The following is a 25045-nucleotide window of genomic DNA, read 5'->3' on the forward strand; positions in this document are numbered from 1 at the left end:
TAATTTATTTATTTATGTAAAATTTTTGGTATGAAAGATTTGTTACTCCATAGATGTCTTACTTAGATCAATTCTATAAAATCCTTTTGTCATTGAGAGAAAAACGTAGTTCAGGTTCAATTGCCTGTCTGTGCATCGAGCTGCATCTGTGCAGACAAACTAAAATGCCGAAGTCAGAACGCCTATAAATGGATGTACTTCACTTCACTCTGTGTCAATGTGCGCGTGTTTTGAAACCAGGTGAGCTCGGTCTGCATCACCACGTGCAACTTGCATGATTGCAGCGTGCGTGAGGGAGTCTCTCTCCTTGCTCGTGACCTACATTTGTGGCAGTATTGTGAGCAGGAGCTGAGTAGCTTGGAAGGGCCGTGCGATTCTCCCACACAAGGCTCCTGGTTAGAAGCTGGCGCTGTGGATGTCGATGCAGTGGTGGCAGACATGGCATTTGCGGTGGAGCAGCAGAGCCTGCATAAGGTGAAGCGAAGTTTTTTGCAGCTGCATGACCGACGCACAAAGAGGTTTGTTGGATGGATCACGTGAGGGTGTGCAAGTGTTAATCTCTTGTTTGGTTTGTTGCGTTGATTTGAATTGAGTTTGTGCAATGTCAACCTGTAGAAGTAACTTTCTGCTTTGATCAACCAGAGGCAACACCCTCTTCTCTTTCCACTTCACACCTTTTCCAGCTCCTTGCCACCATATCCTTTCACCTTCACCCACATAAATTATTTTGCCTCCAGCCCCCAAATTATTTCGCCTCCCCTCCCCCCACCCCCAAATTATTTCACCTCCCCTCTCAAATTATTTCGCCTCCCCTCCCCCCATCCCCAAATTATTTCACCTCCCCTCTCAAATTATTTCGCCTCCTCTCCCCCCATCCCCAAATTATTTCACCTCCCCTCTCAAATTATTTCGCCTCCTCTCCCCCCATCCCCAAATTATTTCACCTCCCCTCTCAAATTATTTCGCCTCCTCTCCCCCCATCCCCAAATTATTTCACCTCCCCTCTCAAATTATTTCGCCTCCTCTCCCCCATCCCCAAATTATTTCACCTCCCCTCTCAAATTATTTCGCCTCCTCTCCCCCCATCCCCAAATTATTTCGCCTCTCCTCTCAAATTATTTCAACTCCCCTCCCCCCACCCCCAAATTATTTCGCCTCCTCTCCCCCCATCCCCAAATTATTTCGCCTCTCCTCTCAAATTATTTCAACTCCCCTCCCCCCACCCCCAAATTATTTCGCCTCTCCTCTCAAATTATTTAAACTCCCCTCCCCCCACCCCCAAATTATTTCGCCTCCTCTCCCCCCATCCCCAAATTATTTCGCCTCTCCTCTCAAATTATTTCAACTCCCCTCCCCCCACCCCCAAATTATTTCGCCTCCTCTCCCCCCATCCCCAAATTATTTCGCCTCTCCTCTCAAATTATTTCAACTCCCCTCCCCCCACCCCCAAATTATTTCGCCTCCTCTCCCCCCATCCCCAAATTATTTCACCTCCCCTCTCAAATTATTTCGCCTCCTCTCCCCCCATCCCCAAATTATTTCGCCTCTCCTCTCAAATTATTTCAACTCCCCTCCCCCCACCCCCAAATTATTTCGCCTCCTCTCCTCCTATCCCCAAATTATTTCACCTCCCCTCAAATTATTTAGCCTCCTCTCCCCCCATCCCCAAATTATTTCGCCTCCCCTCTCAAATTATTTCGCCTCCTCTCCCCCCATCCCCAAATTATTTCGCCTCCCCTCCCCCCACCCCAAAATTATTTCACCTCCCCTCAAATTATTTCACCTCCCCTCCCCCCACCCCCAAATTATTTCACCTCCCCTCTCAAGTTATTTCGCCTCCCCTCCCCCCACCCCCAAATTATTTCACCTCCCCTCTCAAATTATTTCGCCTCCTCTCCCCCCATCCCCAAATTATTTCGCCTCCCCTCTCCCCATCCCCAAATTATTTCGCCTCCCCTCTCAAATTATTTCACCTCCCCTCCCCCCACTCCCAAATTATTTCGCCTCCTCTCCCCCCATCCCCAAATTATTTCACCTCCCCTCTCAAATTATTTCGCCTCCCCTCTCCCCACCCCCAAATTATTTCACCTCCCCTCTCAAATTATTTCACCTCCCCTCCCCCCACCCCCAAATTATTTCGCCTCCTCTCCCCCCATCCCCAAATTATTTCACCTCCCCTCTCAAATTATTTCGCCTCCTCTCCCCCCATCCCCAAATTATTTCACCTCCCCTCTCAAATTATTTCGCCTCCTCTCCCCCCATCCCCAAATTATTTCACCTCCCCTCTCAAATTATTTCGCCTCCTCTCCCCCCATCCCCAAATTATTTCACCTCCCCTCTCAAATTATTTCGCCTCCTCTCCCCCCATCCCCAAATTATTTCACCTCCCCTCTCAAATTATTTCGCCTCCTCTCCCCCCATCCCCAAATTATTTCACCTCCCCTCTCAAATTATTTCGCCTCCTCTCCCCCATCCCCAAATTATTTCACCTCCCCTCTCAAATTATTTCGCCTCCTCTCCCCCCATCCCCAAATTATTTCGCCTCTCCTCTCAAATTATTTCAACTCCCCTCCCCCCACCCCCAAATTATTTCGCCTCCTCTCCCCCCATCCCCAAATTATTTCGCCTCTCCTCTCAAATTATTTCAACTCCCCTCCCCCCACCCCCAAATTATTTCGCCTCCTCTCCCCCCATCCCCAAATTATTTCGCCTCTCCTCTCAAATTATTTCAACTCCCCTCCCCCCACCCCCAAATTATTTCGCCTCCTCTCCCCCCATCCCCAAATTATTTCGCCTCTCCTCTCAAATTATTTCAACTCCCCTCCCCCCACCCCCAAATTATTTCGCCTCCTCTCCCCCCATCCCCAAATTATTTCACCTCCCCTCTCAAATTATTTCGCCTCCTCTCCCCCCATCCCCAAATTATTTCGCCTCTCCTCTCAAATTATTTCAACTCCCCTCCCCCCACCCCCAAATTATTTCGCCTCCTCTCCTCCCATCCCCAAATTATTTCACCTCCCCTCTCAAATTATTTAGCCTCCTCTCCCCCCATCCCCAAATTATTTCGCCTCCCCTCTCAAATTATTTCGCCTCCTCTCCCCCCCATCCCCAAATTATTTCGCCTCCCCTCCCCCCACCCCAAAATTATTTCACCTCCCCTCAAATTATTTCGCCTCCCCTCCCCCCACCCCCAAATTATTTCACCTCCCCTCTCAAGTTATTTCGCCTCCCCTCCCCCCACCCCCAAATTATTTCACCTCCCCTCTCAAATTATTTCGCCTCCTCTCCCCCCATCCCCAAATTATTTCGCCTCCCCTCTCCCCATCCCCAAATTATTTCGCCTCCCCTCTCAAATTATTTCACCTCCCCTCCCCCCACTCCCCAAATTATTTCGCCTCCTCTCCCCCCATCCCCAAATTATTTCACCTCCCCTCTCAAATTATTTCGCCTCCCCTCCCCCCACCCCCAAATTATTTCACCTCCCCTCTCAAATTATTTCACCTCCCCTCCCCCCACCCCCAAATTATTTCGCCTCCTCTCCCCCCATCCCCAAATTATTTCACCTCCCCTCTCAAATTATTTCACCTCCCCTCCCCCCACCCCCAAATTATTTCACCTCCTCTCCCCCCATCCCCAAATTATTTCACCTCCCCTCTCAAATTATTTCACCTCCTCCCCCCCCATCCCCAAATTATTTCGCCTCCTCTCCCAAATTATTTTGCCTCCCCTCCTAAATTCTCTCACCGTCTACCGTCCACCACCTCCCTCCTTCCCCAATTGTTTCACCTCCCCAACTTACCTATTGCCATCCTCCCCCACTTGCCACTTCCCATCCTAACCTTATCTCTCTCTCTCCATACTCTTCCATACCATACTTCCATACTCTTCCATACTCTTCCATACTTCCATACCATACTCTTCGCAGAGTGTCGGTGCCACCGAAGCAGATTCCTGAGCAAAGGCTGTACGAGGTAGTTTGCCATTGCCTTCCCTCCAGGAGTTAGGGCAGCAATTTCGAATTTGTTCAGGGTGCCACCGATAGCTTGCCTACTCTTCGCGAAGGACACAGTGTGATATTTAACGTCCACCAACTAATGCCAGCAGACTGGACATCCAGTTTAACGTGCGTTCAATGGACACATTGATGAATCGCCTTGCTTGTGAAATGCCAGGTTGACCGTTTTTAGCTGGGTCGGGATTCGAACCCAGGCTAGATGGCTTGGGGAGTGTGCGTACCTCTAGGCCCTAAGCCATCTTGCCAGCCCCCTAACCCGAACAGTTTTGATGATGCAAGGACCCACGGTATCTCCTAAGAATTAGTGCTGGTACTTTTACCAAATCTCCTGCTTGCAAGAGTTCGCTGTATAACTGGCATTGCCTGCTCTGCAATATGGTGAGTGCTCAGGTGTGGATACGGCACGAGTATGATTGGCCAAATGGTCTCCAGCTTCTCATCTTCCCTCGTATTAATTTCATCGTCGGTGGTATTATTTGGATAAAGGTCTCAAAGTGGCAACACGATCAATGACGATCAATTTGTTCTCATCTTTACTGGTATCAAAAACAATTGCATGACTTGATGCCTTTGCAGTTTAATTGCGATTGAGATACGAGCATCATTTGAATTGATGAATTGTCAGTGCTCAATGACTTGATGGAATCAAATTTTCTGTTTAATCGTCGCAGGCTGTGGTTTTTGTGGTCTACGGCCGACGATGAAAATGTGGGTAGCAGCGGCTCGTCGCCAGTAAGCGGATGCTGCGGTTGTTTGGGCGGGTGCCATTTTTTTGCTGGTACCGCACCCAAATGGCGGCACATGAGCAGGACTCGTGAAGATGGCGACGAAGGTCCCTACTCCGGTGCGTCGACTGCATCCAGTTGCAATGGGGACTCGTGCATCTCTTTTGGACAATCATTGTTACAGCCGGGGGAATATCTAATGAGAGGTGCTTCCGAAAATCTTTATTCTTTGCTTGTTGGCACATTTACCCTTGCTGCTTTGTCATCCGTCTGGTCAATCTTGTTGGCCATTTTTATAGTTGAGATGTTGTCTGTATGATTGATTGACTTGTTGTTGAGATGTTGTTGAGATGTTGTCTGTACGAGCAGATCACTGGCTGAGAGGGGCAACACCTGTAACTGCCGATTCCCTTGGCTTGTCCTCGACAATCCGCGGTCTGTCGCCGGATTCTGAAGTTGCAGGGTCATCGTCTGGTTCCTCGGCAATGCCGCTTCTTGCTGACGAGATTGCAGGCTCTTCGTCAAGTCCCTTAGATCCAGGAAGTCCGGTTCTCTCCCCAGTCCATGTTCGCTCACAACCTGAACCAGGTGGAAGGTGTGACATATGTATTTTTTTTATTGTCTTTGATTTCCATTTTTATTTTCTCTTTGTCTTGAGTCGTTCCATTGTTTATGTGCCTCCACAGCCGAGGGAGTGGGAGGCAATATGTGTTTGGGTTTTCCGTGCGTGCGTAGCATGTGCGTTTGTTACCGTGTTGTGAACCGCTGGAGGGATTTTGATCAGACTTGGTAATATGTATGTACGATGATGCACACACAAACTGATTAGATTTTGGGGGTCGAAGGTGATGTGACCTTTGGCATAGGCAAATCCATTGACGCATTCGTGTGAAATTCTCTTTTCATTTTTTTTATGCCTCCGCCCCCGAAGGTGGCCCGAGGCATTAGGTTTTTCGGGTTGTCCGTCCGTCTGTTCGTCCGTCCGTACACCCATCTGTCCGTACGGTCTAAACCTCGTTTTTCTCAGAAACCATATGTCCGATTGAGACGAAACGTTTGGGGTAGGAGTGACACCCATGCAGAATGTTTTTTTATGATAATTGTGAAGTCATAGGTCACGTGGTATGGCAGCCATCTTGGATTAAACACAAATAATTTAAAAAATATTTATCGGAAACCGCTGAATGGAAGAAATTGTAACTTGGCACATTGTCAAGTACAACAAATGGGGAATAAAAACATAATAATGATTACATCATAGGTGAAGTGGTTATACCAGCCAAAAATGTTTTAATCGAATTACCTATCCTAAAAATCTGAAATTACATGCACATGATGTATGACATGCCATTTGTATTGAAATATTAAATTTATGACATCATAGGTCACATGGTTTCGCAACGATATTGGATTTAACCTAAAACCTTTTTAAAAAGCATCTTCTCCCAAACCACCAAATCAATTGACTTGAAACTTTACGTGTGTCATTGATTAGGCATGGCGATTAAAAGATGATCATGAAAACATCATTGGTCACATGGTGTGGCAGCTGCATTGGATTGAAGGAAAATATTAAATAATTATATCTCTGAAACCGCTCAACCTATCGATGCGGAATTTTACACAAATATCATCTAACACCACTGTTTAATATAGTTTGAAAATGATGATGTCGTGGGTCGTGGTTTGGCAGCCATCTTGGATAGAAAAACGAACCTTATCCGATCAACACGAAACTTCACAAACGCCGATCCCCCTACCCATACATATGCAAAGTGCATATTATTTTAAGGTCATATGTCATATGTCATGTGGTATGGCAGCCATATTAGCTTGAAAGCCAATATTTAAAAAAATCCCCTCTGAAACCACTTCACCGATCGATGTGAAACCTGTCATGGCTGGTGAAAATGTGATACTTGAAAACAGCTGAAGGGATTGTTTATTTTTAGGACAGTGAACGAGGGCATCTACCCGTTGTGGGACTATGTGGAGGCATATTGGCGACACAGTCACATTGTTGTAGTTTTTTTTAAATGTTCATATTTGTTCTGTAAACGAGCAAAATGTGGAAATTGCACCATAGAGATATGTTTAACCACAAACTGCGTTAACATGCAATGTAACGTGGTGTGGAGGAATATCTGAGAAGACCAAACCACTTGCTGCCTTCAGTAAATGGTAAAAACTTGTAACTTGTTCAGGGTGCTGGTGATAACTCGCCTGTTCTTCATCAAAATACATCCTAGAATCTTAAATGTACACCATCTAATGATAGCAGATGGGACATCCAACTTAACGTCCATCCGAGAAATTGCACATTCACTGCATGCGAAACGCTAATCCGAGTATTTACAGTTGGACTGCAAACTAAACCGAAGCTTGACGACTCATGGGTAAGTGTGCTTCCGCTTCACCATCCTGTCGGACCCCTTGAGAGGATACTTAATACCTGGCACACAATGCCTGCACTGTCCGGGATGAAGACCACATGGTAGATAAAACATTGCATCCGAGTCTTGTATGCTGGGCAGGTATTTGTAGTTGGTGGCATCTTTACATTTAAGTACGGATTTTCACTCAACTTTTAATTTGATCCATAAGGAGACCAGCGCCCAGTTGCTAAAAACCCGGATAAGTACTATACTGTAGATAAGTCACCTCTTTGGCGGATACAATTTATCCACTGAATAGGTTATGTTGCTCAAAGCCTGCAGAACAGTATCCGCTGGATAAATTGGTGAGTTTTCCGGATCACTTTATCCAGTCTCCTTTGGCCCGGATAACGCCTTATCCATGGTTAGTGAGGTGTATGTAGGTTTGTCCAATTGAAAGTGGCAGATGATCCATCTTCAACACCTGTCAGGTTAAGGTTGGAATGAAATTCCACAAGCACTGAGTGATAGTTGGCTCTGACACTGTTGATGGCAGGTGTGACCGTCAACCACGCCTTCCTCTTCACATCATTCGTTAAGGTGTAAAATTTACTCCGAAGGAGCTTTATATGATCTTCTGCCACTCGACAGGGCATATCTCGTTCGGTTGGAGTAAAAGTTTCCTTCCTCTTTTGAGTATGACTGACTTCACCCGCCATGACTGTTTTGCAAGCTGGCGAGACATTGCAATGCATTGTGGGATACCATATGCCAATCAAAATTGTAACCACGCCTTATTCAGCCCTTATCCGGTGAATAGCTCTCCTACCCTTATCCAGCCTCTGATCAACCGTAGATTAGCCAACGGTTATGTATCCATCAGATGAGACATTTAAGGCCTGTGAGTCATGACATGCTTTTTGTAATTTTTTTGGGGGAATGGCAAGACGTGGCTGCTGCCATATATTTTCGGGAATTTACCTGAAGCTTCATGTAAGGGCCTGGAGACAAAAATAACCTAATGATCCGATTGAGTAATTAGGTTGGTTTACCTTTACATATGACCGTGTTGCGGTATGGACACGCTTGATGTTTATTGCATGTGTTGGTGTGTACGCAGTGGCTACGACACACGACCACGAATGAGTTTGCCATGCTCCATTGGGCAGCACGAATCTGGAAGCTCAACCAGCTCTCCCCGGCATGCAGTACTCGTGCGACAGTCATCGGTCGGTTCTTGTTCCGGCAGCTCACGAAGCCTCACCGGACCTTCGGTCGAGCTACCTTCACCACCATCAGTACCTCCACTTCCACCGCCACCATCTCTTCCACCACCCCCAATACCGCAGCTGCTTGGAAATTCTTCTCTTTCTGCTGATGTGGGTAGTTATGGATCTAACGAGTATTCTGTGCAAACTGGAGCAGGATGGACGGCCCAGGCACCAGACTCCCCACCATCTTGTCGCAGCATCAGTTCTTTTCCCGTCTCAGGTGACTCCAGTAGCTCGTTTCGTCATTATCACTCGCTTGAATCAAACATATCGGCTACTGAGAGCGAGGCTTATTTCTCAGCCACTGAGGATATAGAGACGGGTGGCTTGTCGGATCCACTCCATTTCTTTACTGGCCCAAGAAAGCCACGCCGAACGATAGCTCGACAAGCCCCACCACCTGTACTTGGCAGCCTCGGTGCGGCAAATGCCAACATGCAGGCGGCAAGCATCAGCACCGTGTACCAGAGCTGTGAGGCGTTTGACACGAGGTCATCGTCCTTGTCGATGCAACCCTCAAGGACCCACAGGGAGCAACGACCCCTGCCTCCTATTCCTCCACAGTTTCAAGTAAGAGATGTGTTCATGGGATTAGGATTGGAAGGGAGTGTCGGTGTCCGAATAACATGAATACGTTGTTAATCGGGTGTATTTGAACCATGGTGTGACATTGGGGCCTACACCCCAAGGATTGATATTCTCTATCCTCATGCAGGACAAATTTGGCCATTGGCACAATTATAACAGATGATCAATGAACATTGAGTAAGGACAAATTGTCATTGGTGCAGTTAGGATTGGATAACCTTCCAGAATTGACAGATTAACGATATTCTTGAGAAATGTTCTTATAAAAGATAGAACAGTGCAAAGAGAAATGGACGGTTAAATTCACAATTGGGGGGAGGGGAGGGGGGGGGTGTTGTAGAGATTTGGCATGCAAGGGTTGCACAAATAAATCAAGGGGGTAAAAAGAATGGCTGGTTCCTTTAAAATGTTGACATAGCAATCCTCTGGGGTGGTCGGTACAATGTTTTGCTCCTGTGGATTAATTGGATTTCTGCAAGTCGCTCTTTGCTTCTGTGGAATGGATTTTAAATCCTTAAAAGAAAGGCTTTTCCAGTGGGATGTGCAGACACCCAATGTCAGGTGCAGATAACATCATATATAGGTAGCCTTTCACTTCAGGCCACGTATTGTACCTCAGTTGAATTGGCAGTTTCCAACTGCACTGTTCCTGAGTGTCTAGTTTGGTGATTAGACACTCTTCTGTGTCCCGTCCATCCACTTCTCTTTGGACTTCCTAGTTAGTTGAGCTCTTGTTTGCTTTGTATGGATTATAATTTATTACCCCCACTCTTTTTGAAACTAAAATGAGGGGGCGGGGCATGGGGATATTTAAATTGGCTCTGTCTGTCAGTCCGTCACCCTATCTCTTCCTAAAGAGACGGTTGTGCACCACATGGCACGAAGGTGCAAGATCAGCATCATTTGGCCCCGCACCCTGAGGCAGGGTTATCAGGTATATACAATCCATTGGGGGGCGCATGGAAGATGTAACGAGTTTTTTCTTAGGATTTGACCCCTCACCCCTCCCCCTCTGGTTCATGCCCTCGGGGGTGGGACTTTCTTCCAGATTATTGGTTCCTTCCAGGTAATGTTAGTAATGTTGTTATTAGTTCCCACCTAGTTCCAAGTATGCTGCTACAGCTCGGTTGTCGGGCAAGGTGTCAAATTTCTCATTAATTTCTTCCTTCATTGCTTTCACCAAATGAAGTTTCATACCTGTCTTCCGATCTACCTGTTTAGGTATTTTTCAATCAGACGTGTAATTGACTGAGTTCACAAATTTGGCCTGTTTGTTGCATCATTTTGCACCATAGATAAGGTATGAATTTGTTGAGCGTAACATCACTCGATGGTTATACTCCTTTTAAAAGGTAGAAGGTAGACGTTTTGAAGACTGATTATTAACCAGTGAACTGCTGAATGAACTGAGATGATGTGCAAATGCAATTGTGTAAATTTCGTTAAAATTTCTGAAATGATGACAAAGTATAAGCATTTGCTTTAATAAATTGGAGTTTCAGTAATTTTTGTATGATGAACAGATTTTGATTCCTATCTGGTAATCCCATATGATGTCATCACTACATTTAGCCACAACATGTGGATTTCACTTGAAACTTTTGAGTGAATGAAGTGAAATGGCTTGTTGGTAGTTTGATCGGATTGTGTTACTTTGCTCCAGACTTTTACTGGAGCCTCGGAGTCGACCAACCCACCTATACCGGCTCCACAAGAAGCCAGTGGAACCCCACCTGAGGCCGAGGCTACGAGGAGCGCACAGACCCCTCGTGGCTTGTCCACATCTCAACAACCTGTTCTGATGCTGTGCTATGCCGAACATCTGAGCCATCTGCAGGTGGATAACTGGACCAAGAGCTCAACGGAGTCTTCGGATCTGCCTTCGGAATCGAATACTCTCCTTGCTGAAGTGCCTTTGCTTCCGGTTTTCAAAGTAAATAATGGGGTAGGGCATTGGGCAACTGTTCATGAAAGTTTTTTTTTTATGCCTCTGCCGAGGAAGTCGCCGGAAGCATTATGTTTTCAGGTTGTTCATCCAGCTGTCCGTCCATCCGTCTGTGATAAGTTTTCGGTACTGTGATAACTTAAGAACGACTGAAGGGATCTCAGTCAAATTTGGTACAAGTGTGTATGATGATGCAAAGATTAACTGATTAGATTATGGGGCGAAGAGGTCAAAGGTCAGACTGTGTGATAGGTTTTTGTTTCTGTGATGACTTAAGAACGGCTGAAGGGAACTAAGTCAAACTTGATACAAGTATGTATAATGATGTAAAGATAAGCGGATTCGATTATGGGGTTAAGAGGTTAAAGGTCAGAGATCCCGGCAGGTAAAAAATTTGTTACTGCGCTAACTTGTGAACCATTGATGGGATTTTGACCAAACTTGGTATAAGTATATATTATGATGCAAAGTTGAACTGATTAGATTTTGGCGTCAAAGGTCAAAGGTCAGAGGTTATGTCAGGTAAAAATATGATACTTGAGAACAGCTGAAGGGATTTAAATCAAACTTTGTACAAGTATGTATAATGATGTAATAATGTGGGCAGAGGCATATTGGGTGACGTCACGACGTCGAAGAGTGCCATTCTAGTTTTTGGCTGCTTCCTGAATTCTTTCCGTAAACATGTTTATTTTGAAAATCTCATTTTAAAATCGACCATTCTCAAATTAGTCAAATCTCTCTGCTTTAGAAATCAAATATTTTGATATGTGAATTTTTATTTGTCAGCATTATAGGAAGTGGGAAGCATTGTGATATTGTGAAAATGATGAAAGTACAACATTATGAGAGATGATCACAAGGTATCACATCTCGGGGATTTTTAAATATGCACACTCACTTGCTTTTGAGCTGTTTAGCTAAGGAGTTAATTCCGGCCCAGCTATAAAACGTGTTTTACGTGCAGGATGATTCATCAATGAGTATGCCATCCCTTGTATGGACGTTGTCGGATGACCCGTCTGCCAGCACTAGTTGTCAGTGTATGTTAAAAATCCCATGATGTATTTTGCGAAGAGTAGGCGAGTTATCGACAGTACCCAGCCTGACTGATTTCTGCGAAGACAACGGCAAACCACGTAGCATAACCTGCCACCCGGCCCAACTCTGCCAATGAGAGTGCTTCCGCAGCAGTAATGCTTTGGGAGTATGGTACATTGATGATGTTGATGATTGACCTGTATTCACTTTCTTACTTGTTTGGTATCTTTCACCTTTCCAATTTTCTGTGTTTATAGATTTCCATTGAGGAATTTTACATTTCAACCGCCTTTTGAGGCCATTTTTCCCCGTAGAGCGGGGGTTGGCCTTTTTCGGGCACCTTGGTCCCCTTTTTGAAGCAATGTTCTATGGCCGGATGCCCTTCCTGCCGCCAACCCAGTTAGTCGCCTCTTGCGACACAGTGAATTACCAGTTAACTGGTACTCAATTTGCCGACCTCGGAAGGATGACAGGCTGAGTCAACCCTCCTGGCTGTAATTCAGCGATCGACTGGGATTCGAACCCAGGATCCTAGGATCCCAAGCCGGCACCCTAACCGCTAAGCTAACACCAGGCTAGGAATTTTATATTTATAGTCATATGTTCATTTGGTTTTTTTCTGAACTCAATATTTTGATTGCGTTGGTGGATTTTTTGTGGTCACCTTGAATTGACAGAAGGAACCAGCTTGGGGGAGGTGGGGAGGAATTGAGGGATAGATCAAATTGCAGGATGACGTAACAAAGGGTTGCGATAAGGAAACGTTAATGGATGTGCAAAACTTCATTGCAATTGCAAAAGGTTTATCTCACCAAAACCAAGCGAAGGCACCTCGATTAAGAGAGCAGTTTGTCACTTTTTGAATAGGTTTTCGACACTGCTGTTGGCACGAATGGTGTCACGCAGAGCAACACAACCGCGATGCTTTTCAGCACAGCATGCCACCATGTGATTCTTTACCACCGTCTGGCTCATAAGCTTGTGGAAGGAAATGTCTGGTGCTGTCCATGCACCCTAATGTGTTTGGTATCGCCTGAAGGATCTTTCGTTGGTGTTAAAATTAAACAAAGGTACAACTTTTGTTGGGTATGACATGAGACTCTACTTGAAGGAGATGCGTGTTGTGCCAAAACCTGTCCTTTGTCGGAGATTCTTACCCACTGCCATGACGTAATGCTCGCCATCCTTGACTATAAGCTGGCCTCCAAATCCTTCTGCCAACTCAGTCATCTGCAGTAAATCCTTCCTGCGCCATTTTCAATTTTCCGGTCAATCCTTCCTGCGCCATTTTCATCTCATAACAGTGTACAAGGTCTTCTCCCGAAACACCATTGAATATATGTCCCCTCATGTGCTTGTGCTGCTGCTTACCATGCTGTCCCATTAAGGCTGTGGTGTCTAAGACCCTCTATATCATTGGCATCTCACAGCAGGAGGCTGAGTCACCTCCCCAAGTCTCGGCTTTCTCACAATTTCAATATTTCACTCCCCTTGCTTTTTTCCTCTGGAGCTGTCGTGTTTATCCCTCAAACTCTCCTTACTCCCATCACCGTATGGCCTCTCGCATCAATAACTCTGAGCTTTACTACACCAGCAGAGAAACTGTCCTACTTTAGCTCCTCGCCTTGTGTTGTTGTGCATCTCAACATTATTGTCCACCCGCTTCACCTTCACCGCACTTTGTCTTTTGAAGCTTCAACATCAAGAGTTCTGCTCTTCAAAAAACCTTTGACACCTGTCTGAGAAGCTCCACATCCTATCATCTGTTTATTTGGCTTTGCCAAGTCCATTGCATTAATTAACTGTGCCACCGAAAGTTGATGGAGGTTATGCATTCACTGCTGTTTGTCTGTTTTGTGAGCAGGATATCTCAAAAAGCTATGGATGGATTCGGACAAAACTTGATGGACAGGTTGGGTGTGTGGCATGATCAAATTCATGCGTCCTGCGCTTTGGGTGGTTTATTAGAGATGTTTATATCCTTGAAATTGCACCGACACTGGCGTAGTTTGATTGTCGATGCGCAGACTGCAACAAGGGTTGCAAAATACAAGCCACACTGCACGCACCTTTATGCAATTCCTCAACTTTGTGCCTGTCACATGAGCCCACCACAGGATTTCTGGACGCCTTTTAATCCTGGGAATTGATCTGAACTCGAGAGTGCCATTAAAGGCACTAAGTTAATTTAGATGCATTTAGTATAGCATACCCGTGAGGTATCGCAAATCAATGGGTGTAAAAAGTGTCATTCGAAACGAGCTATATATAAGAAATACTCTGCACGCGAGTAACTGCTCCCGATAATGGATGTGCTTTCCATTCCGTCTGCAACTTGGCTCACGAGACTGCACCAATGTGGGACCGTATTGTCCTGGGATGGCTATTGCCCTGCCTGTTGACCTTTTGGTAAGTGGCAGATTTCGGGAAATGCCAGACCTTTTATTTTTGTTTTCCAGGTGGTGAAGCCAGGCCTCTCGACTTGTTTCATGCGAGAGAGGGTTACTGATCCATTATCCAGGTACTCTCCCGGTCCGATTTAGATTACGAATGAGTGGGTGGCAAACGCAACAACATCGTGTGCCAAACCGGTGTTATTTGTGGGACAATGATATTATGGCTCTGTTTTTTTCAACATGGTAGACGTGAAAATTGCAGTGGCTTATTTTATTTCCTGTCACTGATGCTAATCCTGTAAAAACAGGTTGGCATGGGCACAGGTGCTGGTGCATGCATGCACCTCTATTTCTCACACTTCACTCATATTACAGTGACATATGTAATTGCTTCTTGGTTATTTGTCAGCGAGAATGGCAGGAATACCTGGTAAAAGTGGCAGCAATGTTATTGTGAGGAAAGGCAGTTGAAATTATACAAGGCAATTTTGTGCATCCCTTAACCAGATAGATCCTACTTATTTGCATATCCCAATAATTTCTGGCTCCCGTCCATCCATAGTGCTCGTTTCCTGTGATTCCATTTTTTTGGTTATGTTTGCGCTCGTTGTACGTTTAATGGATACATCATGTTGATCTCTCTGCCTTCTCTTTTCGTCTCCATATGTACGAAAATGCATGTATGCAACGTGCCGCTTTAGGAAACTCGATTCCCCTTTTTGGGGTCATACGTTTCGGACCGGTGCGGATCAGCCAGAGAAACGCTCTGAAATGCCGAGGGACTCTGATGGTACGCACAGGCAGACTGCAATCGTGGTGGAGGTGCGCGGCGTTGTCAACATTATGTGTACACCTCTGTGGGCCGAGACCTTGGACAGGTGCGGTTTTGCAAACCAAAAATAATTCTGCAATTCATTACATTTACAATGTATTTCAAGAGCGAAGTGACTCAGTATGTGTAAATGTGTTTTTTTTTTGGATCTGTTAAATTTAATATTGTAATTTAATAGTTTAAAATTTAATAACTGTTAATTAATTTAATAATTAAAAAAAAAGAAGTAATTGTTTAAAATATTGATTAAAACTGGTCGCTCTTTACACAGAGAAACCATGGAATTTATAGACCATCTCCCATGATGTCCCGCAGATCATTTGAACGACCTTTTACCGATCCAGATGAAATTCTTAGGAATAACGAACCCTTTGCAATTGGCCCTTAAAAATTGTACACATCCGTGACCTCACCGAACAACAACCCTGGAACTCACCGATAATTAATTTGAAGATCAACAGCGTTCCTCCAATCACAATTCGACATTATGCATCAGTAAAGTACTTGCTTCATATATATTTTTTGTCCACAACTTTCTAATGGCTCATCCAATAGTTAAATTTCCACTAGTTGTTGAGCATTGGACATTTAATTTATTTGTCATATGTTTTGTTTTTGTATACAAAAACTTTGTATACAAAAACTTTTGTATACAAACCCCCAAGTCGAGGCTCGTGGAAGAGCTAGGACACAGAACAACAGATCATGACACAACATAACAAAGGAACAACGGGAAAAGCAGGAGACGGGAAATGCCGATAGCAGGGTGTCGGGAGAAAGAGAAGGTAGATGGAGACGGGCAAACAAGGGATGCAGGTAATTATGATGGGGTAAGGGAGAATGCAAGGGCTGGACAGATAGATACATAAGCAAAATTTTGATAGGGGTGGGGATGGTTTAACCACTGTAGAAAAGATCATGCCTTTGTATGGGGGATGCCCTGAGATGGTGGTGACGTGCTGTCTTGAAGACCCCGAGAGAAGAACTTTATCGAAGAGTTGTGGAAGGCATTTACACAGGTGGGAAAAGAGAGGAATAGATGAGTGGAGGTGAGCAGCATTTGGGAAGTTTCACCAGGAGTGGGTTGCTGTTGGACCGCATGCGTTCATCAGATACTTGGAGGGGACAGAGCACCGAGAGGACAGAGGGTGCAAGACCAGAAATGCGGCAGAAGAAGATACAAAGACAAGCGACCTGTCGGCGATGGCAAAGTGATAGGCCCACAGCCTCGGCTTTATCCCAGGGGATTCCATTGACCTTGAAGGCCTTGTTTTCCATGGCGTTAAGCTGAGCAAGACGTGAGGCAGGGGAGCCAACCCACAGGGGACAGCAGTACTCCATCAAGCTGCAGATGAAAGCCTTGTAGGTGTATCAGAGTTCAGGTGCGCCAAGGAAGGACTTTGCACGACGGAGGATGCGCAGTCGGCATCTGGCTTTGGAGGCCAACTTTGAAATTTGGTTTGCCCAAGAGAGATCATGGCTGAAAGTGAGACCCAAGAGTTTGAGTGACTGAACGTCTTTAGACGGTTGTTGATAAAGTAGATGGGAGGGTTTGTGTTTATGGAATTAGAGAGAGAGAGAGAGATAGAGATAGAGAGATAGAGAGATAGAGAGATAGAGATATATTGAGATATACACAAAGAATTAAGTTAAGCACCCCCCCGTTTTTTTACAACCTCGCACATTACAAGTTTGTTGTCGTCAAAACAGTGTAATATACCCATGATATTGCTATATTTTCTGGAGAAGTGATATTATGGTCACATAAAAACATAACAATCATGCCGTTTTCAATATTTTATTCTGAATAATTTAAGGTGAAAGTTTTTGGGAATTTTAGGCATATTTTCACCTCAATTTAAGTATGGAGCTATAGGTCCATCACGGACAGTGTGGATGACGTTTATGTTTTCTAACGTACAGTCATTGTTCTGAGAAGACCTCTAGCGATCTTTGCGTCAATAACGTGTGTAGGACCCACGTGATCGGATCACTGACTCAACCCTACGTCTCATAGACCCTGTAAGCCGTCGTATGCGTTGCTGTGGCAGGTTGTTCCATTCCCGATGTAATGCACGTTCCAATTCATCCAGATTGGCTATTGGAGGGACCATCTTCGCAATTTGTCGTCCCAACATGTCCCAAACGTGCTCGAGGGGGTTCAGGTCAGGACTGTACGCAGGCCAGGGGATGGTTGTCACAGCACCTTGCTCCATCCGATCACGTGGGTCCTACACACGTTATTGACGCAAAGATCGCTAGAGGTCTTCTCCGAACAATGACTGTACGTTAGAAAACATAAACGTCATCCACACTGTCCATGATGGACCTATAGCTCCATACTTAAATTGAGGTGAAAATATGCCTAAAATTCCCAAAAAATTTCACCTTAAATTATTCAGATTAAAATATTGAAAACGGCATGATTGTTATGTTTTTATGTGACCATAATATCACTTCTCCAGAAAATATAGCAATATCATGGGTATATTACACTGTTTTGACGACAACAAACTTGTAATGTGCGAGGTTGTAAAAAAACGGGGGGGTGCTTAACTTAATTCTTTGTGTATATATTGAGATATATTGAGATATATTGAGATTTATCAGGATTGAAAGACATATTGCAGGTGTTTGACCAGTTTGTGACTTTGTGACAAAGTTTTTGGCCTCTATTGAATTGTCAGGACTTGTTGGCATCACGGAGGACCAGGAATTTAAACCCGGGAGTTTTCCACCTCAACTTTGTTCTTTGCCAGTCAATCCAAGGCACATCCAATTTTATTGCAGATGAACATGAGATCCCTTACAAGGTGCTTCAATGCAGGAGGAGGCCATATTGGGTCCTTCACAGCCTGTGCTGTGATTGCCAACACATGGCTGTTCATCCATGCTCTATCCTTTTAAAATGATAAGGAGAGTCAAGCAAGGGTGCAGCGCTCCATTAACATTCCTACCAAGTTATTATTTTTTTTGTTTGTTTGTAAATTGAAGGCCAACATTTCGACGAGTCCAAATTTCCAATCTGGAGTACACATGAAGCCGACCACAGCAGCTCGGTAATGTTCCCTCATCCGGTGCTGCTTGGATCCATTATTGGCTCGGTTTACACATGGCATGAGCATCGAATCGAATTGCACCGCGTTTGAGATAAGTGCCTCTTATTTGTCGCCCGTTAATGAAATTTTTTGAAACTCGAGACGGAACAGTTATGCCTCGCGATTGAACACTTTAGCTTTGGGTTGGATTGTCGGTTATAATTGTGGAGAAGTATTTATTTTGTTTTCTTATAAGAGCAGCAGTTTCTTCCAGTTGTGACGTCATTATGTCAGAAGCCACCAACTTTTTCTTCTTTGCGATGCTCCCAGAAAACTGCCGCCATTAAAGAAACTAGGGCATGCCCGTACTATATATATATCTAAAATTATATCCCCCCCCCTCTATTTACATGAAATGGTTTGGTCCAAAGCGAACGGCTTGCGAGTGGTGACAATCCCCCCCCTCTATTTACATGAAATGGTTTGGTCCAAAGCGAACGGCTTGCGAGTACGGTGTTTTTTATCGGACCCGTGGAATTATAGATAGTAGTTTTAATTAGTTTTAAAACATAGTTTAACGGCAACATAGTTTGCCAACGTGAAATAAATGAATACGCTCTCAAATGTGCCATCCGAGGCAGAGTGTGTTCGCCACGTTCGGCACACGCGATAACTCGCTGCTCTCTGATTGGTTGAATCGTTTTTTGGACATAGCTCGGTAAGTACTTGTCCGATTAATATGAAACCTTGAAAAGGCACATCCTCGGGTCCCCAGCAATATACCTGGCAAGTTTAAAGTATATCGGACCCGTGGTTGTCGAGAAACAGCGGTCACAGACAAACATACACACATACACACATACACACATACACACATACACACATACACACAGAGATTAATGGAATTATAGATAGATGACATTTTAAAACATCTCAAACAGCGATTGTTGTTAAAAATAAAAACAGTATTTAACCGCCACCTCCCAACACGCCTTTCCCAGGTCTTTAAAACAGCTGTTCACCACCATCTCTTATCTTCCCCCATCCAAAACCTTGATCTTTTCTATCCCCGCTAATTTCACCCCAATTCCACTTTTTTGAAATACCAACTTCTGTCCTGGAAGTCCTTGGTGTCCTTGTGTTTTATACTTCTCCCACCCCCCCCCCCCTTCCCACACGTCCTCCCCCCAAGCCCTCTCCCTCCCACACATCTCGCTGCTCTTAAATGTTGTGTGCTCTCAAGTGTTTGTGTGCTTCCCCTTCTCTTGTCTTCCGCTCCCTCTTTTTATATATTTTGTTTGTCTGGTTGATTTGTTTGTGAAGTAAATGTCAGCTCTTTCACGAGCCTCGATTCAGTATACAAAAAAAAAAAAATAATGTCCAGGTTACACTTGACCATCCAACCTCCATTAAATATATTTCCCATTCCCTCCCCACCACCTCTGCCACTTCCCCCAACAACTACAACATAAAACTCAACCCCTTCTCATACTTTAAGTTCAGAAGGGTTGAAATCAATACCTGCAGAGAACTTTGCATTTTGGGTCAAAGGGAAGTGTACTGATTCCCACAATCCACTTTTTGATGCCCTTATCTTATCAATGCCCCACACCATGTGGCCCATGATCCTTCAGGTTGAAATACTTGAATTTCTCCCCTGTTGCAGTTTCCTGCCTTGTATCATGCAGAAATACAAATTCCATTTCATTGTGACCACTGAATAGGTTCTCCACTTTGACCTTTTCATTCCATGCAGGTGCATTTTTGGACAGTTTGTCTGTGTCTACTTGTCTGCTTTAGGTACACACATGCCTTGGTGCACCACATGAGCACCATGCATGCCGTCACTGTGCTGGATAACGTGCACTGCAGCTCTGTGGAAGCGGCACTTCAGCAATGCAAGGCCTTGCTTTCCGAAACGGTACAAGCCTTGGATTTTTTTCCCGTCCCTTATGTCGAGCTTTACGTCGTGGTCCTTGGTTTGCTTCCTGGTTATTAAAATGCTGGTTTTAGATTTTAGGTCTACATCTTGTGTCATGTGCACATACAATTTCACCATTCCAGAGGATCCTTTTTGACCATTCAACTGAACTACCTTTAAACCTTAAACATTTCCTAGTGTTGAATGTAAACGTCGTTTTGGCTGTGGTTCTTCCAAACGTGACATCCATAATTAATCCATGGTGTGAAATAGTGTGTCTTGTGTTGCTCTTTGGCACGTGAAAATAGATTAGACCATCTAATCTAAGAAGTGCTGGGAAGAGGCTGGCAGAGGAGGAGGGTAGGAGGGTGGAGTGGGGATGGGAGATTGCTAAATTGAAAGCAACTAGGGCATGCCCGTACTATATATATATCTAAAATTATATCCCCCCCCTCTATTTACATGAAATGGTTTGGTCCATGAAATGTTTTGGTCCATTCGCAACGCCAAAGCGAACGGCGAACGCTTTACATGAAATGGTTTGGTTCATGAAATGTTTTGGTCCATTCGCAACGCCAAAGCGAACGGCGAACGGCTTGCGAGTACAGTGACAATCCCCCCCCCCTCTATTTACATGAAATGGTTTTAATTAGTTTTAAAACATAGTTTAACGCCAACATATGGCATGCCCGTACCCGTACTATCCGTAATGGCGCACGCTCTCACAGGAGCTCCGGAAGGTCGCATATCGCAGGAAAGCGAAAGAATCGCAAATTAGTTTTAATTAGTAGTGGGGGGGCCAATGTTTTCCCGTTGAATTCAAATGTTAATTTGTGGACACTGGTTGGGTTGTCTTTAGGGATGATAGAAGTTGTAGAAAAAATATGTCTCCATTTTTTTCAAGTTCTTTATAGCGGCCATTTTGGATTATCAAAATGGCGTTTGTTGAAAACCGAAATTGTCATTATCTTGGCTTCTAAATGACCTAGAGTGTTAATTTTGGTGTCCAAATGTACATATTTGCGGATACTTAATCCAATAAACACACATTTATACACCTACATATGATCAAAAGGGTTCTTATGGCAGCCATCTTGGATTTTCACGCACTTATGCCAACACATATATATATATATATTTTTTTCCATCATTTTCACTTCTAAATCACATAAAGGCTGGACTTTAGTGTTCAAATGTACACTTATAATGTCTTTGTGCAATATTTTTAGTTGGCAGTGTTCATTGTTACATTGAAGGATCTCCATCCTCCTCATCATCAGTGTTATCGATTCCCATGGGGCGCTCCTGACCCGTGTTACCACACACCTCTTCATCTGCCCCACACATACACATCTCAGAACAGTTGAGATGCTGAGACCTGCATGAGCAGTGAGACATGCATTGGGTCTTCTTGCAGTTACATTTGATTAGATGTGTGATGGCAGCTGGGGCTGGAGGGTCCTTGGTTGTGATGGGCACCAGCTGATCTCCTTCTGCTCTCCATCCATGTTCTGTTGGTTGTGGAAGCTGGGGGTCCGGTACATCAGCCTGATGCCACACCATGGCCTGGAAATGTGCACGAGCAATGGCTTCATGTAAAGCTCCCCGTGTTGGTGGCAGCTTCTGTGCCTCTAGCTGTTTCTTGGTAAACAGTCTCCACCTCAGCTTGCCCACATCCACAACTGTAGTACGAGGCTCATACAGCTGGCATACAAATGCCTCAATGTCACTTTCTGTGTCAGCTCTCAGCTCCTCAGAGGCCCCAAGGTCATGAAACGCAGATACCACCTCAACAGAGCACCTATTGAGGGCTTGCCAACATGTGAGCTTTCCCTTGCCGGCAAACCGACCAGTCTGGTCTGCTCCCGTGAATGCATGGAATCCTGGTAGGGCTGCAGCCTTCCTGACACCAAGTTCATGTACTATTGGTTCCAGTGAGATTTGCCTCTTCTTGTTCCCCACACCCGTGATGAAGTATGTGTCTTTGCATAGTTCATGGTACCGGTGGAGTGCTAGGATGAATACATCAGTATCAGGTGACTGAATGTACAGCTGTGTTGCACCTCTTCGGACGGCATCTAGACTGTGAAGAAAGATCCTCGTATCAGCCTCCTCCTGGGAGCTACGGAGATGCTGTACATCCATGCAGTTGGAGAAGACATCCTGCCTTGAAGTGACGATGAAGACCTTGGTAGTCCCCTCAAAGTGACACAGAGCTTTCTTTGCCAGATAGACAGTTAGCTCATCTTTGGTGTTGGTGTGCGACAGGAACTGTTTTGCTGTCAGTTTCCCAATCGGGGTGCTGTCTTGAACGTGGTAAGCAGTGGGCGGCTTGCCACCTTGGCGCCTCTCCCGTGTGGCCTCTTTCAGTGAATTTGGCAGATCATATCGGTCAAACACGAGGTGGACTTCATCATACCCGTTGGTCTTGCAGTCCAGTGTTGCATTGAAATGGCCAGCCCACTGGGCACATGTTTTGACCCATTGTGGCTTACCCATTGCTTGCACTAATGCCATGCCGTCTATGACAGTCACCTTCTTGGGAGGGGGTGGAGTATGTTCAGGATTGTCGTCGTCTGGCTGCTGACCAGTGCCAGTTGACTTCTTGGGTAGATCTTCTAGGATGCCCATGAGCTTGCTTTTGTCTGTGCATGGTAGTAGTGTCCCAGCCATTGCAAAGAGGGTTCGTGGAAGCGCGGTGAATTCATATTGACCTATGGCATCCTTCAAGTTGATCTCTGGTCGTGAGCGGGCCACGATCAGCATGCGCGCAAACAGTGACCTGTCGTCTTTCAGCTCTACAACCTTGTCTGCCAGTTTGTGCTTCACAGCTTTCCTGGCACTCTTCCACATCTTCAGTTTGACCTTTCCCATTCTGGCCCAAAGGTTGATTTCATTTGTGTTGATGCGCTCTGCAACAAACGTGTTATACGCTTTCTGACCAATCTCATCTTGGTTGCAGACATCCTTCTGTACTTCAGCTGGCATCACCACCTTGGTGATGATAGTCGTCAGGTCTTCACCCTCATGCGTCATGGGATTCATGGACTCTCTGATCACATTCTTCAGTCGACGAATGCTGTCTTCCTGCCGAGCCCAGACTGTGGTTGATAGGTCGTGGTGCTCCTTGCGTGTAGCTGATTGTGAGCCAGCCATCTGACGGGCTTCTTCAGCAAGCCTACTCAGCTCTGGTGCTGTCAGAAAGAACCTTTCGCGGGCACTGGCATTCTGGGTAATGCCCACAATACCCCCTGTCACCTTCATGATCCTGTTGATGTGCTCCAGTGCATGGTCCACACCTACAGCACAGAAGGGGATTTCATTCTTATGGACACTGAAGTTCCCATCCATGAACTCTTGGTAGATCCCTGGATCTGTCATCTTCAGGGCCTTCATCTCTGCAAGGTACCGGGGAGTCAGCCTGGCATATTTCTGTTTGTCATGTGCAAAGAAGTATATGCACATCTCATCCAGTGAAGACAGGTGAAGCTCAAATTGTCCATCACGGGTGGCACGGATGAATGTGTATATCAGCATTATCATCCGCATGTAGCGTCGCACAAACTTGAACAGTGGACTCTTGGCTTCTTTCCTCTCATCAAACTTTGCCATGGCCTCCAGGACTTCGTTTGACTCGAGGACAGCTAGCATGTTGTTCTGCGCGCTTGTCATCTCCTCTCGGTTGTGTAGATGACAGCTCTGGGCAACCTGTTGTGCTGACTGGGTACATGGGCCCCTCAGATGGGGATGCTCTTGGAAGAATTCGTCCACATAGAGGTCGAAGAGGGCTTGGACAGTGGTGATGTGGGCCTCCAAAGCCCTCTTCATGTGCTTGGCTTCCAGTATTTGTCTGGTCGTTGTTGGGCCATAGATATCAGCCTCAGACCAAGCCTCGTCAAGACCACTGTCCTCTATGGCATTCCCAGCAGCCCTCAGTGCAGCCATCACAGTGTGCATCTCCCCTAGTCGCAGTACCCACTTGCCTTTGCAGTCATCTCTGGTCATCTCCAGCTGTTTGGCTCGCTCATACAGGGCCATGTCTAAGGTGATCACTGTCTTCCTATCGGGACCCATGACCATGCAGTTGATTTGCTGTGTCTGTTTCAAGACTGTTATCAGTGTTTGCCATTCATGGGCTGGTGCTGCTACCAATGGCAGGGCGTTGACCTCTGTCAGAGGCTTCGAAGAGGAGAGCAGTGAGTTGTAGGCTGTCCAAGTTGGGATATCGTGATGCTTGATCCTACTGCCAGGTGGTTGTTTTGGATCGTGGACGATTGACCCAACAGGGTCAGCATGCTGGGGTTCTGCAGCTTGCAGCTGGTCATCTGGTGGGATGATGTCGTCTTGTACGTCCTCAGCTTCAGCTGTTCGCATGATTGTGCGTGAAAGTAGCCACACTGTGTCCGTCGCAGAGTACGGCTTGGTGACATCTGGGTTTGACCGTGTCTTGAAGCTATACGTGGTACCTGTGGCAGATTGTTTGTTTGGTGCTTGGCAAGGAACAAAGTCTGGAGCAGTCAGAACCTTGAGTGAGCGGTGTCTGGCCTTTCGGTCATGTAGTGTCAGTGTTCTATGTTCATCTGTGGAGGGTGCATGTTCCCGTCGTTGGTAGAGTGCCCAGGCTGTAGCATGGAGTGTCCGCTTCCCATCAGGTGTGTCTTCATTGAAGTCACTGTTGTCCACTGCAAAGAAGACAAACGTCCCTATGCGCATGGTTCTTGGAAAGTATACACCCTGTTCTGTCGTAGACTCTATGACTGAGTTGGCCAGCTGTGTCTCCAACCGCAAGATCCGACTATAATCAACAGACAGACCGAACCCATGCAGGAAATCCAGAAGCTTCTTGTTTCTGGTGGACTGATGGACTACAATGGCAACGGCAAGCTGCTGTGGCCATT

General features: G+C 45.5%; 1 protein-coding gene across 1 annotated transcript in view; it reads left to right on the forward strand.

Moving 5' to 3' along the window:
• The window catches only part of BLTP1 (bridge-like lipid transfer protein family member 1), a 282755-nt gene that overhangs the window by 68494 nt on the left and 189216 nt on the right, over window positions 1-25045 (forward strand). The window contains exons 12-19 of the mRNA XM_078766129.1: window positions 241-518; window positions 4687-4946; window positions 5110-5335; window positions 8236-8956; window positions 10638-10907; window positions 14420-14481; window positions 15058-15234; window positions 20027-20147. Coding sequence (XP_078622255.1) covers window positions 241-518; window positions 4687-4946; window positions 5110-5335; window positions 8236-8956; window positions 10638-10907; window positions 14420-14481; window positions 15058-15234; window positions 20027-20147 — 2115 coding nt within the window. The remainder of the gene's footprint in view (window positions 1-240; window positions 519-4686; window positions 4947-5109; window positions 5336-8235; window positions 8957-10637; window positions 10908-14419; window positions 14482-15057; window positions 15235-20026; window positions 20148-25045) is intronic.

This window comes from Myxine glutinosa, chromosome 12, assembly GCF_964187855.1.
Source record: "Myxine glutinosa chromosome 12, kmMyxGlut1.1, whole genome shotgun sequence".
NCBI lineage: Eukaryota > Metazoa > Chordata > Myxini > Myxiniformes > Myxinidae > Myxine > Myxine glutinosa.